Genomic DNA, 18853 nt, shown 5'->3' on the forward strand with positions numbered 1-18853 from the left:
GATTCCTCATGGCTATACAGACTCTGAAGAGAAACAGAAGCAGACTTTCCTTTCTGCATCACAATTTAAAGGTTTAGACTTTTTATTTAAGGAATACAAATATAATCAAAGTCACATGAGACCCAACAATGTTGCTGTTTCATTACAAACTAAGCCTGTTTAATGAGGTTCTGCAGACCCCATAAATAACTGAGACCCGGCTGTGCTGTTTTCGTTGCTTAAGGTATGACTCTTACTGCACTCATTGTTGTCGTCTTAAAGTGTTGTTATTTCTATGACATAAAACCTGTATCTTGATGTGGCCACAAGTGAAATATCTCCCCTCCATCCAGAATAGCAAACTATTTTATTCTGCTTACCTGCAAGGGCACCTGGGAAATCAATCCAATAAAACAAAACCTGGCTCATTACATTGTTATGAAACTGAACATTATATTGTGAGTAGCTTTACCATTCTATTAATGACTACTTTAAAGCAGCATGTTAATATTCTCAAAGGCAAACATTATTATTAAAAAACACGGCAATCCCTTGATATAGATTCGAAAGAAATGTGGGGTGATGAAAGCCGGGGACGCACCATTTGGGTCGATGGTCAGTCCCTCATCCCTGAATCGGCTCCCCAGCCCCATCACTGTATGCACACCAAGTGCTTCCCAGCCAACCCCCTCAGTCAGTCCCCCTGAATGCCACATCTCTCTCTCTCATTTCCTATTATTTCTCATTTATCTATTGGCTCACTTCATGAGCACACAGGGCTGGGACTGTCTTTACTTCCATGTTTGCTATAGCCCTTGATATCTGTTGACAAAGGCACCATAATCCCCATTTTACAGAAGGGAAACCTCAAATGCTGGAATTTTAGACTTAGTCAAGGCCAGTACTTCTGAGAGGTTTTCAGGGACGGCACCAACATAAGCCTGGGGGTTAATCACTGAACCTGACTGAAGTCTTTCCACCTGCTTTCAATAAGCATTTTACAACACCCTGTAACTATCTTATCATTGTATTATTAGTTATTCCACATGACAGGGGAGCATGGTTTTCCTCACTTACCAAGGAAGAAATAGGTAAAGAATAAATAAGGCCATTTCTACATAAATGCAATGCCCACTGTCTGTGACTACACCACCTATAGGCTCAAGTTCAAGTCAAACAAACTCTCATGAGAATCTCATGAGAAACGCCCAACAGGATTTCCTCTAAAGCCACCCATCACCCAGCCAAGATGAAGAGATTCTCACTGCACCCCCCACTTTGGAAGATGATTCTAACATAAAAGGTACAGCCACTGACGGTGTTCCCTGAGGAACTGGTTACTTTGGAAGACAAGCACAAAAATGGCCATAGCAAAGTATCTAGAAATATTCCTGAATGGAGTACCCAGACCAAAGCAACTCCTGACCTAGCAAAGTTTCCCATTTCTCCTTCACCTTTGCCCTAGAATACAGTGTGTTCTCTAATTGTACTTTATGAAAACTTGTTCAGCAGTCCTGATCCACCCACCCTGGGTTAGATCTCAGGCCACTCCGTTCCTGGTCTAGTGCTTCTGTTCCCACGTCACTTCGTTACAGAGTTTTAAGTACTGGTGTGACACAGCTTCCTTGAATGAATGTGCTAAATGCTTCTCAAGAGCTCTTGCTTGCACTGAGGAAGCACAAAATGTTCACGAGAAATTACTCCTTTGTTTTTCTATAATTAGCTGGTTCTCTTCCTCTTCTTGATTCTCCACCTAATGATGCATTGACTTGGCTGAACAACCACACAAAAAGATGTGGGAGATGGCATTCATTACACTATGACAGAAATATTAGCATCAGGATGGAATTTCTGCCCCAAACCCAGGATTGTTACTTTCTCTGCTAGTAGCAAATTCTAAGTATCTCTAACATGGTTCAGTGATCACTTCCTGATTATTTAAGAAAATCTATCTTTTTGTTTATTGCTCTATTTCTAGCCTGAGCCGGTCATTATCCTGGCAGGCTGCTAGAGAAGAGACTCACCTCGAGGTCTACTTCCTTTGCATTTTAGGGTAGAAGTGGAGAAGGTAAACTGATTTTCCTATCAAAAGTGATTTACCTTAAACCATGTGAAAAATGCTTTGAGATGGTAAATACCACCCCTGACATCCTATGTGTACAACAGCCTTCAGCCCACCCTTCCTTAATCGAATGAGTCTTTTGTCTGACGACGTCTAACCCTCCCTGTGTCTAATCTTGTTTTCCTGGGTGGAGAAGGGAGGGAGGCTGTAGTGTTTCTATCAACAGGGAGCCAGATGCTGGTTCTCTGGAAAGCATTGGTTAGTTTTATTCCTTTTATAGGTACACACACAACCCCATGGGAAGTTACAAAAGATTGGGATATGGCCACTTTTCAGGCTCCATTATTATCTTCTCACCCTCTCCATCCTTCCATTTTCTCTAACTCAACTTTGCACCCAACACCAGGCTCTGCCGTCAGACTCAGGAGGCTCAGTGCTGCCTGAGCCCCACAGAAGTGGGCAGCCCTGAGCACCTTCCTTTGCACTACCTCCGCACCTGATGGAGTCTCACCAAACCACACTCTGCCACACAGCCAAGTAAGAAAAGGTCTTTGTCACTGAAAATGGAAAGAGCTTTCAATGAGTAGCACTCTTGCTTCATAAAATACACAATCTGATCCATCCAGTTCCTTCTTTCAGATGATGATATGGGGAAGGCAGTGACCTGGGTGATCCGAGACAGCATCCGAAGGCTGAGTGGGGCTTGCCTACAGTGATTGCTTCTCTAGTCTCATTCAGGATGTGAACTATTAGGGGACACAAAGTATGTAAAGAAATTTGCATAGCAATTGGTTTCAATCAGCCATTGGCTAAATATAAATGTCTCATTAAAAAAACCACCACCAATCACAAAACCCCATCAAAAACCCACTCCCAAGCCCAGCAGCCAGAACACAGAGAAAGGGAAGGTGAGTAACACCCGGGCCCTAAGGGTGGACGTCTGGATGGCTCCCAGGGCTGGGACTCTATGGTTTCTGGGCTTCACCTGCACCCTTGTCTACTAGACTGGCCACAAAACCACTGTGTTGAGTGGGACCTCATCTTCAAGCCTAAGAGCCGGGATCAGCAGTAACAGAAAAACATTTCCGGCAGCACTGTCTTCTGCTACTTACAACCACTTTTCCTTCGAGTTCTGCTGCATTTGGGGCTCCTACCAAGTCCAGGTGAAATGCAGGGAAGAGACACACGTTACTGGAGGTGAGGTATGAGACCAGAACCCATGCACTTCTTTTCTGAATGGATTAGGGTTCATCTCTGGAAAACCACTAAATTGCAACTCAGGTATAATTAATCTGAGTAGGTCTTCCATTTTAGAAAAATCAGTCAATCCGCTTGCTCTGCCAGATGGCTTAAGCCTGGTGTCATGGCATGTCATTTGTTTGGTTAAAAGCTCTTCCCCCACGTAGGCCCCGGTCTTGATTCATCTGTGATTCAAAAGCTGTGATTGAAAGAGCCTTCAAACTCACAGGTGTACAACTCACTGGGGACACAAGACAAAAATTCAAAATGTAGGCACCATTAGCGTCCAGTCTCATTATTTTCACATGGCCAGAAAAGGCAAACATGAACACATTGGAACAAGGACCCTTTGGGAGTAGAGAGAGAGAAAAAAAAAAAGGTAACCGAAGACCCTCAGTAGGGACAACAAGTTCTGCAGCTTCTGGAAGTAATCAGAGGGACAGAGCCAAACAGCCGATGCACATTCGTGCAGTTTTACCTGGCCAAGTCCTGGCGTCCGCCTGGTTGAAGGGGATCCAGAAAGAGGATGAAATGAACTTGGTCCCACTGAAAGTGGGGTCAGTTCCAAGGGCTTAATCTGTTTCAATTTTTTTTTTTTTTTACTTTAAATAAAGTAGATTTCCTGACTAAAATCCGATCAGCCATGTAACCATCCTGCTTCATCAAAGAAGCTCTGGTGCTTTACAGAAACCACACGAGTTAAGGGCACCTTCTGGCACAAATGGGGCCACAAGGGCCCTCTGTCAAGCAAAGCTGCCCGAGGCTTGAGTCTGGACTAGAGAAATGTCACTGTCCCCTTGTGGAAGGTCCCTAGCAGTATTCCCTACCCTTCTGGTCCTCTAATCACACAGAATCTCAAGAAGTGGGGACATGATTTTACTCCCATCCATAAAAAGGAGAATATAAATATTCACCCACTGAGATATGCCTGGGCTGATAAAATGCACACTTGTTCCCCAGTTCCTCCTTTTCAAAGGACTCGTTTTAAGCATAAGATTTTAGAACTTTGGTAAATAATATTTTAGAACTTTGACATTTTTCTTCTAGTAGCATAGGCATGCTTCATACAAACATTCTTTCATTTGTAGAAAACGATTCAGTCCTAACTTGTTTGGTTTAACCCCTGCTCTGATCCCTTAGGATGTATATATACAGAAGCCTCCAAATACCAAGGTTTTTGTTACTGAAAACCGATGCTATATCAAAGCCACTGTTCACCACGTGTTTCAAGAGTGTGCTTTCAGAGGGCAGTGACAGTTGCTTCTCACAAGTGGCATGGGGGCCCACACTGGGGGTCCACACAGCGAGGCTGCCTGCTCCTCTGACACTAGCTGGAGTTAGAATTAATTTCTGCCACCCTTGCATGGGTCACCCATGCCAAAGGTTGAGTTGGCCGTGTGGCTAAAACTGGAAATTTAGCATTTTGAGTTGCTCTAATTCTTTTTGCTCAGTCTACTAATCAACACCAAATCCAATGCCATTTGACTAAGATAAAACGGCACAGCCACTACGCTGTTCCTGCCAACAGCTCCAAATGAAAAGGGGCTCCCCTTAAACGGACTCTTACCACCAACCCCCAAGTCAGTACCACACCAGCTTGTAAAGCTCATGAATAAGGGTTACTGCACTAGAAACAGAGCCTTCTGTTGGAGTCATTGGCAAAGGGTGGTTACAGATTTGTGTCCTCCCTTATTGGGGTCAAACATTTGTCTTTGGTAAAATAAGGGCGTTGGATTAGAATCTAAAAATAACTGGCAGGAATACGCGTTCTATGACCTCAGGATTCTCCAGTGGGTGGGTGGAGGTGTCAGCGGAGTCAGGATACAGAATAAACTTCAGCAAAATGCTCTCTAAAATCATGTTGACTTGGCAAGGTCATGTTAAAGAGGCAGGGTGGAATAACATGATTTCTCTGAGGAAAAGAACGAATGATTTGTGCCAAACTATTCACATAGTGGAAAGTTCTACACTTTGGGAAGATGAGATGTGGTGGTTTCTAAGAAGCTGATCAGCATGTTCCACTGCTTTTTTTCTGAAAGAAATTTATAGTTCATCATTCTTTAATTCCAGTCTCTAACCATTTATGTGTAATGGAAAAAGCGAACATCTATTCAGTTGCATGTCAGAAGCTCTTAGGATCACCAAACAGTCCTGAAGACTTAACAGTAAGATACTCAGACAATGGACTTTATTAAGCTCAACAGAGAAAAATATACATGAATTGAAACAGAAGGCCTTAACACTTAGTAATAGCTTTAAAATCTGTAAGCTCAGCCCTAGTCATAAAAAATAAAATAGGCCAAGAAGCTTGAAAGAACACAGATCTAAGTTTTTAAAAGAGGCAAACACTGAAAATGTTAACACATGAAATGCTCAACTCCTTTAAAAATATCTTTTAAAGTATAAATAAAAATTTGGAGAATTAAACTTGCACAGATAAGTTTGGACAAAAGAAAAAATAGGTAAAGGAATATTTGGCAAACACACGTACACATAAATCAGCTGCTCCAGATGACATGTATCCCCGGGGAATAAAAGAATTTGACTAATATGTTTACTGAACAATGGTGCAGTAAAGATGAATAATTATTTCTGAAAAATTATCTTGCACACAGGGGGATGTCAGAAGATTGGAAAAAGACCAACACCACGTGATAGTGATGGAGAAAGAAAACAGAAGGAAAGGGTAGTGAAAAATTAGTGTATGGTATATGCAATTGTTGGTTTAAAAAAATGTGGAATATTAGGGAAGCAAAATTTAAAGAGTTCAGGATACCAGGGATGAATGAGCAAGAACAGTCTGCATTTAAATGACCACAGATGAGTCTGAGATGATTGTGAAGACTTCAATACAGTTCTCACTGTAGTTATAAACCTATAAAGGGATGGGGGTGGGGGCAGCACTAAGTTGAACATTTAGCATCTTGGGAAAGATTTTATTTTCACTATTAAAGACTCAAAAGAGGGGAGGAGCTGAAAATGGACAGAAATCTCAAACAAACACGGTATTAAGCCCAGTCATAGGTGTTTCAGAAGGTGTCTTAACAATCCCCCAACACGTAAGTCTTCATCTAGACCCTGACGGATGAGCCAGGACAGGGTGTTACAAAGTTTATGAATGGCACTTAGGTGGGGAGACGTGAAACAGGAGGAAGAAAAGTAAATAAATTAGGTTAGACACAGACACATCTGCAATTAGAGAGAATCCACTGAAAACAGAGAGCGATATGAACAGAATGGAGATATTTAGAAAGCAATACAATTTGGGAATGAGAAAATTAAACATAAATTCACACTGAGCAAGGTGGGTGGGTGTGTGAAGAGGAAGGCCACTGATATTTGAGATTTTATTGAAAACTATATTCAGAGCATGTGACCGAGAGTGACGTTAACCAGGTAAAACTCCCCCTGCTTCAGGAATAAGCCGGCAAAGATGAAAGCAGAAGTAGCAGGAACCCACCTGCACCCGGCCCACCCAGACACCCACCCTTTTCTGTGGGAGTCCTGGGCTGTAGGAACCAGCATTTGCACATCACAGAGAAGACAACCGAGGCCACAGAGGTTAAGGCCACGTGAGGCAGAACGATAGAAAGTGCTAGATCTAGGGTTTGCAAACAGCACAGCCCAGCTCCAAAGTCCACGCTTGGCTGGATACCAGATGCCCTCATGGCTCCCTCCCTCACTGCCTTCTAGTTTCTGCTTAAGTGCCACTTCCTTTATATAAAAGAGACCTTCTTATATCAAGAAACCAGAGTACGGAGGTGCTGTTTGATTTCACACCACTTACTTCCATTTTATATACAATATGCCCTCTCACTGGAATATGTACTGCAGAATCCTCAGGGCCTAAAGCATGCCTGACATGTCATAGGTGCTCAATAAGTATTTGCTATTAAACTATGCACTTCCCACAAATGAAGGCGTTCTTTTTATTATTAACTAAAAGCACACTAATTCATCTACCAATGGTTGTCTCATTTGGGGAAAAAAATCACTTATAAAACAAAATGATAAACAGGGGATAAGAACTTCTAAGAATTGAGAAGTGTCTTGCTGGATTTTTTTCAGAATATTAATTTATGTCTACTGGATCAAGCTGTCAGTCTGTTTCTGTAAGGTATCATTTTAATGAACGGAAATTCCTTGCTTTTGTGAAATGTTAAAGAATCTGAAGGAGAACCCAATCACTGGGCTCCTTTGAGGTCTATGTGTCTTGATCCAACTCCACCAACCACACCAAGAAAGTAAGAGATGGATGTATGAGCAAAGAATCCAACTGAAACGTGGAAAACAAATTCATCGCCCCGATGCTTTCTTTACTGATACCAAGCAGCTGAACGGAGGATTAAAAAAAAGATTGACCATAGCCTAAGCTCTCTGGTTATTTTGTAATTAAACTATACCTGAGTTGCAGAGAACACTTTTTCTTTGTCTCCTTCACCTTCCCTAGTCCTGTATTTGACACCATTCCTGTCCAGTTGCCATTTGGACTTTTTAATTCTCTGAAACAGACCAAGTGTTTGGGGGCTTTTTATGGAGAATCAGTACCTCTCAGGGGGTTAGTCATTCTTTTGTAATGTTAAAAGGAGCTATCATTCCCTGATGGGGTTGGGCTGCTGTCCTGAGTAGAATCCAAGGAGACCAAAAGAGGGGTTACCTCTTCAGGGAGGAGCCTTCAGTTATCAGACACCGACACCACATGGGTATCTTTTTTAAAGAGAAAAATGTGCAGGGAGCAAAGAAAGGAAGTTGGCTTGTAGTGTAGCAAAGACAGAAGTATAAAAAGAGCTACCCTTGGTCATTAATGCTCATGTGGCAGACACGGTACTGGGGCTACATGACCTCACCTGGTCCTCACTCACCCTGTAAGGCTGCTTTCGGAGAAGTTAGGGCAGCTGCCCAAAGATACGCCCCTAGTAAGGGGCAGGTCTATGCTCGTGATCATACATTATGTAACCTGCACATCCCTGATGACATTTCAGACTTTCACAGGGTTTGTCTCACGGGGAGAGCAGGGTGGAGGAGGCTTCCACTTTTGATGGTGCCCAGATGTTTTTTAATAACAACTGTAGCAGCATCTTGGAGGGAAGGTTATTCCAGATGTATCTGGAATCATCAGAATCCCTTTGATCCTTTTTAATCTATAATCAATTAGCTCATGAGTCCAAAAAACATTTTTGGCTAACCACTTTAAAGAACGTCTTTAGGACCCCTTGTAGTCTGCCCCCTTATGCCTCACTCCAGTGGGAAAAAAAAAAAAAGTTGTACAGGATAGAAAGCTCGGTCTCCAGCTTAGTTTTAAATGGCCAGAGAAACGACCCAAATGTTTCACCCAGAAAGATTTCATCCATAAAGCAATTTACTTTCTGGGTTCAGAATCCATCTCAGACCCCCAGCCTGGCTCTAATGAATTGCAAAGGCCTGGAGCAACCTGAGATACACCTCAGCAACACCATCTCCATGGCAACAAAGGAGAGCCAGTGGAGAAAAACGCCCTGGTCCTAGTATCGGGATGCCTACATTCCAGGCTGGCTGGATCGTCTAGGGGAGCTTCCTTAACCTCAATAAATCTTAATTTTCTCATCAAGAAGATGGGCATTCACTGCATTTGCTATGAGGTTCAAATGAAGTAGCTCATCTATCATTACCAGGGCTAATGTTTGCAGTGTCCTTATGCTGTCCCAAGCATTTACTAAGTGCTTCATGTGTATATTTAAGTACCTACCTCATGGGGTAAGAATATGGTTAAGAACTGATCTAAGGATGAGAGGCTTGAGGCCCAGCTGAGGATAAGTAATTAATCTATCTGAGGTTACACAGCTGATAAGTGATGCACCAGAACTTGAACTCAGATCTAAGTCACTTCAGAGGCCACGGTTTTAATCATGATCAGCTGAAGCCTGTAACTGCTTCATGATTGTGTTCTGCCCTGCCTCTCTGCCCCCAATCTTTGGATATGAAATCCTTGGAATTATATGAAAATCCTTGGAATGCCATATGCAAATGTAAAGCTTTATTATTGTCAGATGGCCCCAGGTTGCATTTGTACAAAATTGCATTCTCTGAGCATGCCCAGATGGTCACACACCCTCAGAGGACACACAATTCCTAATAGGCAATGTGTGTGGTCACGTGCATCATTTTATCACATCTATGGCATCACTTTGCCCAAAGCTGTTAGTTTGAAGTTTTAACAACTACCTCTAGTTTTATGGTTTCCTGAGGACACATTAAAATAATGAGTGCATTATCATTGTTTCCCTCAAAGTGTCATGACTTGTTCCAGGTCACATAGCTTGTTACTGGCAGGACTGAGTCATTTGGGTGAATTACTAGGCCTCAGTTTCTGCTTCTATAAAATGGCCAGATCAGGCTGGATCATCTCCACAGCCCCCTTTGACTCTACAAAAACTACAGTTCTGGGCCACAGAGTCCACCAGCCAAATAACATGCTAGATCCAGCCTTCCTTAAGTTGGGAAAGAGGGAAGGTGGGTAGGAAAGGAAGAGAGGAAGGAAGTAGGAGATGCAGGTCAAGGTATCAAGACAAGGAGCTAAGTGAGGAATGACTCCAGGGAGGAAGGGTAGGAGACAGTCCAGAGAGGACCCATCTGTGGAGGTGGAGCAGTGGCGGGGGAGGGGGGCATGGTCCACTGACAAATGGTTCAGGCCTCTCCCCCAGGCTTCACCTTGAGATGCTAATCACCCCTTTCTCAGCTCAGGCAAGTCACTTAGCTGCCTTTTCAGTGAGGGAGGGAAGAAAGGAAGGAATATGTGGTGGCAGCAACTCCATTTTCCTGATCTCAGCCTGTCCCTGCTCACCAAGGATGAAGTTTAGTTATTATCAAATTTCATTAAATCGGATTCCATCTATTGTAGGTACACCATTATTTTACAGAACTAGGAAAAAAAGGCACTGTCCATTATCTTTGTATGGCATCATGAATAAGATACAGCCTGCCTCCTATTTAGTGTCTTAGAATTGATGAAGTATTCTTATAACTACTGCTATTACTAATAATGAAATCTGTCATTTCAGGGTTGGATATGTACCAGGAACTGCATTAAATGTTTTATATAATTGCATTCAATACTCACAACAATCTGAAATAGGTGTTACCACCCCCATTTATAGATGAGAAAAGCTCAGAGAGGTTAAGTAAATTGCCCAAGGTTTCCCAGCTGGCAGAAACTGAGTCAGCCCAACCCCAGAGCATGTGCCTTTAATCACCAAGTTATCTATCTCACCTCCAACCTTCCAGTGGGCCACTTGATTATGGTTCTCAGGAAGACAAAAGGGCTTACTCATGGTCGTGGGGCCCTGGCTCCTACCTCCCTCTTCCTCTTCCGGGTAGAACTGCTATGAAGGAAGAGGGTGCATCCAGAAGACTGTTCTAGCTCCGGACATACAAGAGTTAAACATAGGAGAAGTGGGCTTAGAGGGGCACCAGAATTCCCAGAGCTGGTTCTGTAGGGAAATAAAGGAGAATGAGAAATAAGGAGGGAGGGGAACATGCAGATACACAGTTGGTATTTCAGTGCTCATGCAGCAAAGGGGGTTACTGTAAGACTGATGATTATACTTCAAGGCATGCATGAGCCCCTCTGAGAACCTGGCTGGGGACCTAGCAACTGTGAATTCATGATCGTGGGTTTTTTTTTTTTGAAAAGAGGACTCAAGTTCTAAATGCTTCAAGTTTCACAACCCTGGACCCTCCCCACAGGACCCACTCTTGGCATTTATGAAAGCAGGTGTGGTCGAGGGTAAAGAAAGCTGAAAGAGAGTGGGGAACACATGGGCCATGTAAATGAAGGAATGATGGTCAAAAAGGGGGAAAATAACTAAGAGAAAAGATGTCTGGTTCTTGCCCGCAAGTTGTTGTTGGCCTGCAGACATGGGCCATTTCCTGCCCCGTTCCTTCCAAGGCCAATCCCACAGACTGGTAGTGGGAAATGTCCTCTGTTTACTTTAATGAAGGGGTTGTGTTCTGATGCCAACCAGTCCTGAGAGCCTGCTCCTCCGCGGTGGTCTCCAAAGTGATGACACCCATGAGGAATGTGGGGGGACTGTAATAGAACTCTTATGTAGAATCTTCTGACCCTTTAATATTTTTGTATGTCTTGTTATACGTGCATGTAATTTATAGAGAATTATACATATGTCACACATATGAACAAGTTTATTGATATAGGTCTGTGATGAAAGAAGTTGGGAGATTATCACCTTAGGGAGCAGATACTTCCCATCCCCTTTAACTTCTCCCTCTTAAAGCTTCTGTGTGACATCATCAAAAAACCCCATTTTGGTCAAACTTAGTTAAATTCATACATTCTTCAGTGTTTTTGATCTTGTCTTCCCTCAACTTGATAGTAAATTAAAATAATTGCAGCATTTCTCTCTTTTTCAGCTACTAACCCAGTTATTTGGAGTTTGCCAAAGCTATTTTCCTCAGAATTTATCTCAAGAACTCTTTTGCTTCAGTGGAGTCAGAGGGAGTTGGGAGGACTTGAGCGATACGGCATCCAGTTGCAATGTGTAAACTTTATAGTTTGTTTGAATCATGAGCTAAATAAAAAGTTATGAGTCAACAGGGAGTTTGAACTGATTATTTGATATTAAGGAAGTGTGGTTGTTTTGGTGTGATATTAGTGTTATGGTTACATTTAAGAATCCTTATCCTTTAGAGATAAATATTAAAATGTTTGCAGATTAACTATGCTTGAGATTTGCTTCAAAGGAGGATATAAATCAAAAAAGATACCCATGAATCATAAATTATTGGAGATGGGTATTAGGGTACATGGGGAATTCCTTACACTCCACTTTTCCATTGAGATTTTCATTATAAAAAGTTAAAAATAAAAATCAAACACAAAGTAATCAGTGAGGCCTGATGGTTAAAACAAACAAACAAAAACCCCACCAGTAACAACACCCCCCTACAAAAAGCTCACTTTGTCTTTCATCCACCAGACATAGTTACGTGACACCAAGAAAGGTAGACACAAATTCCCAAGCATTGGAGTGGTGCCTTGAAGCCCCCTGAGTTTTGCATTTAGATCAGAAATCAAATGGTTTGGGACTGGGACCAGAAAGCAAATGGTTTGCTTTACCGCTGGCCAAAGAGAACTGGTTAATTCCCAAGGAGGAAAAAAATAAGACCATTAAACAGGATCACTATGGTCTTTGGACACAGAATCATTACAAAGCACCGTTTTGATGAGTTAAGTGTAAATGAATCGGGAACATGCGGCTTCAATTTCCTTCCAAATACACAAGTTTGTAGATTTAAGGAAAAATGCCCTATGAGACATGTGCTGAGCTGCAATGCTTTGAAAGACCCTGAGAATCACTGAACCCAGATGGGCTCTGGCTTTGCTCCCCCAGACTGGACCACTGGAGTAGGATATCTCCACTTCACCCCATTTCCTCTGTAAACTCTACCTCCTTCCTTCTAAATCCTAATCTAAACTCGTCTTCAGATTCTCAAAACATAGCACAAGAAAAATCAGAGGTCAGCAGTTTTGTTTTTTTTTTCATCCTTTTCAATTTTGATGAAAAAGAAACAATTTCTTTGAGACTCAACTTGGAAGGCATTTCCTGGCAAGCTCGTAGAGTTCACCCTGTTGGTTTAAACTTGGAAAGTGTTGGGAGTAGTTAACACAGCGCAAATGAAGTGAGGAGGAAATGGATGCTGAGGTCATCCCACTGTGCTCCTCTCCCTCACCCCTCTTCCTCCTCATTCACGCAAGAAGATTCTACAGCAACAACCTAGACGTGCCTTGTGTGGATCTCCGTTTAGTACAAAGCCTGGAAAAGAGATGCTTCCCCAGGCTGTTGAGTTCATGGCCAAGTCTGGCTGAAGCCGTCAGGGAGAAGCTGGTGCAGCGGCCTGACCTTTACCTGGAGAAGGCGAAATGGAGAAGTCGGGCCAGGGCCTCGTGCATGATATACGAAACTAAAGCAAGCTCTCTCCTCACTTGAAAGCCCAGAATGCCCAGCTGGCTGTGATTTAAGGCTCTCTTTGGCCTGTGAACCACAACAAAGACAGGAGAATTTGTCAGAGGTGTGTTTTGCAGGTTGGCCTGGGAAAGTTCTGCTAGGAAAGTGGTGGGTGGCTGGGCTCCTTGGACCCGAGACACTTGGTGGGTGTTCTGTGTCTGACTCCCGACCCTACCCCTCTTCCCAGGAAGGACACACACAGGGCTGCCTCATAACTCCTGCTGCTCTTGGCAGTTTCTCCAGGAGACATCCTTCCACAGCCGTGAGTGATTCAAGTTGCAAAATTGGAGTTGCTCATTTTAATTTCCCGAGCATAAAACTCCAGGGGGAATGAACCTTCCTGGCTTAGAGCTGCTCTCTCTACAGAGGTCAGGAAAGAGTAAGTTTTCTCTCCAGATACTGGCACAGATACTCTTCATAGTGATGCCAGCTCCAAGCCAAGAATATCTGACTGTAAGCTAGAAAAAGGCAGCATTTCCTGACTTCCTGAGAAGCCACACAGATACCTAGCAGTAGCACTAGTTTTAGGAACCTGTCATCCTCCAACGACTGTGCCTGGCTGTCTTATTGATAACTGCATCTCAAAAACAAAGGACTGTTACCTACTTTGAAAAGTAAGGCTCCAACTGACTGTACGCCTACTCAAAACTCGCTCAGACATGACACCATGGGCATGAACACAGCATCCACCAGAGTATGAAACAAAGTGAGAAGTATCTTCAGGGGCTGTAGGAGCTAGAAATTTGAAAGGCTGGGGAAAGATGACAAAACCTTCAATTTTCTGTAAATGGCTTTTGGGAGTTGAAGGGCACCATAAAATGCATCTTACCAGCCCACCAAACTCTAAGGTTTTTTTTCCCCCCTGGGATTCTTGCTAAATAGAATATTTAAAACAATGTTACAAAAGCCATGGGAGATCATTGACCAGAGCAGCGACCATCTCAGCACAGTGCTGCTTTCTGCAAAACCTGAGATGAGGCCAGCTTACATCCTTATGAGCAGGGTCACACTCCCTTCCACAGAAACCAAACCAGGGTCTTCTTGATCACAGCTTACAATGTTTAGGAACTGGCCAAGACATAAGGCAAATTCACTTCGTTTAGTTCAACTTACGCCTGCCCTGGGCAGCAGCTAGGTGTACAGAAATTAAATCTCTCAAAAAGCTCTCCTTCTAAGGACTCACCAGGCAGAGGAGATGGAAGCTGCCGACGATACACAGCAGAGAAGACGCGGGGAGCGGAGGGATGTTTTCCACAGTGGAAGTCAGGCTGAGTCACCATCTGAGCTGGATTTAAGGGTTCTTAAATTGTAGTGCCAATTTAAGGATCACGTGCGGAGCTTGTTCAGAGTCAAAATAGGATGGCCCCCATAAGAATCACCTGGGGAACTTAAGGATGACAATAGATGCTCCCTGCCCAAGATTTTTGTTTTAGTGAATTGATTTAGAGCCTAAGCATCTGTATTTAAAAAAAAAACCAAAAACCCAGCCCTCAGTTTTTATGTGAGTGGTCCTCAGAATCCACGCTGCCCCTTCACCTACAAGTCTCGTCATGCGTGGGGCTGTAAATAGGTCCAGAAAGATAAGAAGGCTCGTACGCATGAGACTCAAAGTCTGTTTCCTAAATTTGCTTCAGGGTCTAGGAAGTTCAGAAAGGATTCGTGGGAGTTCAGGGGTGAGGGCTTGTAGATGAAAGCACTGCCTTTGATCCTTATGGTATGCTTTTTGTAGACCCCAAGAGCAATCCTAGACTCCCTGTCCCCTAACCTATGGATTGGGACTCCTTTATAGCAAATACTCTGGTTTTAGGCTTCTGTGGAATTCACTCTCTTCTGCGTCATAGCCACAGGTGCCAATGGACATGTTTAAGGAAGGGGCCTACCAGGGTCATAAACTATTGGCTCTCAAGGCCAAACCAGGCAGGCTGAAGCAATCTGCTGGACTGGACAAGGTGTTTTTGTTTTATTTTGGGTTAAATTGAATTTGAAAGCCTTTAGATACCATATATATATATATATGGTATGTATATATATTACCCCCTCTCAGCAGTTGACCAGAGGCCTCACCACTTCCTTTGGACTCATACCTGAATGGTTCACATATTTTAAATAATTCCTTCCTGGTTTCTGTAGGCATTTGAGTTTGTGACCCCCAGGGGCCATATCCTAAATCCGACTCTGTTTACAGGATTAGCTCCTGTTTTTCCAGCTGGGCCCCTAGGGAACAGGATCCAGGCTGAGCACCTTGGTGTCAGAGAGAAAGGAAAACCCAGGAGCTCTGGGTCTGGAAGTTCAGGAACACAGGACAAGCCTCACCCAAGGCCGGGATGCCAGAGCTAAGCCTGGGGTGGCGGGAGAAAGCCTGGCTTCCCACTCTTCCCGGTGAGTCCACTCGGCCTTCGAGATCCCAGCAGCCACAGTGGCAAGAGAAGGGTCTTCACCTCCCCTCCCCATGGCCTCTGCTTCCAAGAACTCTAAGCAGACCCAGCACTGCCACTCACTGCTCTCAACTGTTTTCCAAATGTTTCCGATACCCACAGCCACCTCCCAACCTTTTTTTGCCAGTGCAGTTGACCCTGCCTGACACGCTGTCTCTGTCCAGCTCTGATTGTGTCTAATTCCTCCCTAATTACTTCAACATGCCACTCAAACCTCCCACTTCTCCAGATGCTTTCTCTGATCAATTTCACTGAAATGCATGTTCTCCACCTCCTCTCAACTGATTACCTACCCTACTGTAAAGACTCACCCCCTTATGCCTTGGATCATTGTTTATATTTCTTATCTGTATAAATTGTCTCTTCTCAGTTAGATTCTCAACTCTTCAAGGGTGGGCACCATGATTAATTTTTTACTGCCTGTGTTCCTTCCAGCACCTGCCACAGTACCTGAAATGTGGCATTAATTCACTGATTAGTTCATTATCAGCACCAGCACCAGGGACTTGCTGCACAGAACTCTCATAAAGCATCCCCAGCAACAGGAAGCTCAGATCAGTTCGGGAACACTGTCCCAGCATTTTCCTGGCATCATGCTTCCTGGATGGCTTTGCATTTCAGAAAGAAGGGCCTACTTCCATTCACTCAGTTATTCAACAGAGAAGTTGCCTTTGATTCATGTACTTGTAGAAAAGGAAGCTGTAAGCCAATATAAAGAGTCCTCCTTCAATTAGGCTATAAAAGGGAAAGTAACGATGGAAAGGCTCCTCATTAGCACCTGTCAGGGGTTGAATGATGCCCCCTACCCCCGCCAAATATACGTAACCCAGAACCTGTGAATGTGCCCGTATCTGGATAAAGAGTCTTACAGATGCATTTAAGCTAAGCTTCTCAAGATGAGATCATCCAGGATTATCCAGAGGGGCCCTACATCTAATGACAAGTATCCTCCTAAGAAGAGGAGAAGACATAGAGGTGAAGAGCAGACACAGTGGAGTCCTCATGAAGGTGGAAGCAGAGACTGGAGTCATGCAGCCCCAAGCTGGGGAAAGCCTGGAGCCACCAGAAGCTGGAAGAGGCCAGGAAGAATTCTCCCTTGGAGACTTCACAGAGCGTAGCCCTGTTGACACCTTGATTTCAGGCTTCTAGCCTCCAGAACTATGAGAGAACAAATCTGTGTTGTTTTAAGCCATTAAATTTATGGTAATTTGTTACAGCAGCTCTAGGAAACTAACATAGCAGCTTAAAGGCCAGCAGGGTAGAGGTGGGGCAGTGGTGGGTGGTGAGAGGATGGGGAGGCATGATTTGGTGCCAGATTTCAGAGATACCAATTTCAGCATCCATCAAGAGAGAGGAAGGGAACTTTTCACAATCCCAACTAATTCTGCCATTGTATATTTTTCTAGAAGAGCTTCCACAATGTCATTATCAACCCAGAGATGCTCGCTATACAGGCTTAAGCCAGATACTTTCTCTTTGAACCTTCTTCTCCAAACTGGACCAGGAAATCCTGAAATGAAGAGTCTTCAAAACGAATGACCTGCCTCCAAGGACCCAGGTTATTCGTTTTTCCCTCTACTTATTGAGTATTTATTGAGCATCTACTGTGCTGGGCGAATTGGTTAGTCTGGCTAATTATAACAGAGGCACTGGTTATCACCACGTATCTAAACACGTGGGGATCTCTATCTAAATCTGACCAGCCAAGCTTTCCTAGTCTGGGTTCTTGGACTGTATTTAATGTCCCTCTTTTCATTTGTCCACTGACTCTAATTTACACATAAGCCAACTCTTGCTCTTTTTACCTGTCTGGTGAGTAAGGAGGACTACATTTTTGCAAGTGCTCCAAACGCTGAGGCACACACGGCAGCACTTTTCATCTGATTGCTAGAAGCTATTCGCATCAGTCTGCAATCCTCTTTCAAAGCTTAGTAATGAAAAGAGCCAGAAAAATATCACTGTAAAGGTTGGGGATATGACTCATTTCCTCTTATAAAATGGACACAGGTCATGGAGGAGAATGTCTTTCTTTTTCAGAGATGCATGGTAAAAATCTTTAGAGATGAAATGTTACGATGACTGCAATCGACTCCAAATCACTTCCGTAAAAAATAAAATAAACGAGGCAAAATTGGCAACATGTTAATTGCTAAATCCAGGTGACAGGAAGATGGGTGTTTGCTGCATGGTTTGTTCTGCTTTTCCATGTATAAACATTACCAAAAATAAAAACAAAAGGGATGTATATTTTTTCCATATAGGGCTGTCTCGCCCCTGTACTGATACTCCATGTGTTTTCAGGCATGGAGACTGTCTCAAAAAGGGATGATATCTGGTCACAATTTAGAAATGCCCGACAGAGAGTGAACATCTGTGCATGCAGGCTCTGTTCTTAACTGTTCTTTGGTTCTATTTATGGAAGGAAGAGAAGACACATCTATTGAGGAAAAAGCAGAGAAGCAAAAAAGAAAGAAAGCAGTGTTGGCACAGAAGCAGGAAAAAAAAGCCTCATTGGGAAAGCACTGCATCAGTAAGATGGTGTTTTTTTGTTAAGTCACAGACAGCTCTGCACGCTGCTTTAAACCACTGGCAGGGTGTTTTGTCCAAGTGCATCTAGTGTATGTGGCATTTATTCCTCTAAACAAACATACCAGCCAAGGAATGGACTCAGGTCCCACCCCTGACATACCCGACACACAAACACAGGCAGGCAGGGGGAGAGGGGGACTCACAGTTCTGAGTACAGGAAGTGCAGGTGGCCCACATTGTCAATGTAGTTGGCAGGGCTGAGCCAAGGCAGGACCAGCAACAGAAGTGCCTTCATTTTCCAAGCAGGATGCTGCTTTCTTCCTGGCCACCTTCTCTCCGTCAGCTGCAGGGGCCCAACCCAGCCCAGCCCCTTTAAAACACACTTGCCATGTTCCCACAATCAGCAGATCACAGAGAATGAGACTTAGAGCCCTTAGCTGAGCCACGCTGATAAATCACGGGCCCGTAAGAGGACTGTGCGCTCTGATTCTCAGATGGGGAGATGAGAGAACGGAGGAACCCACCATGGTTGGCGAGAAGGCTTAGGCTGAGAGCAAGCAGGCTGATGCCCGGGAAAGGGACCTGCCCCTCCTGCAGGATGCCGACTG

The 18853-nt window shown here is 43.7% G+C and overlaps 1 protein-coding gene across 8 annotated transcripts in view; it reads right to left on the bottom strand.

Annotated features, from left to right (window-relative positions):
- LNX1 (ligand of numb-protein X 1) overlaps window positions 1-18853 on the bottom strand; it is a 167578-nt gene that overhangs the window by 68834 nt on the left and 79891 nt on the right. The window contains exon 1 of one of the 8 annotated variants that reach the window (XM_006194038.2): window positions 18449-18778. The exons of the other annotated variants lie outside the window; for them this stretch is intronic. Coding sequence (XP_006194100.1) covers window positions 18449-18540 — 92 coding nt within the window. The 5' untranslated portion in view covers window positions 18541-18778. Of the gene's footprint in view, window positions 1-18448; window positions 18779-18853 lie in introns of those variants that run through there. 8 annotated transcript variants of the gene reach the window in all.

This window comes from Camelus ferus, chromosome 2, assembly GCF_009834535.1.
Source record: "Camelus ferus isolate YT-003-E chromosome 2, BCGSAC_Cfer_1.0, whole genome shotgun sequence".
NCBI classification, from domain to species: Eukaryota; Metazoa; Chordata; class Mammalia; order Artiodactyla; family Camelidae; genus Camelus; species Camelus ferus.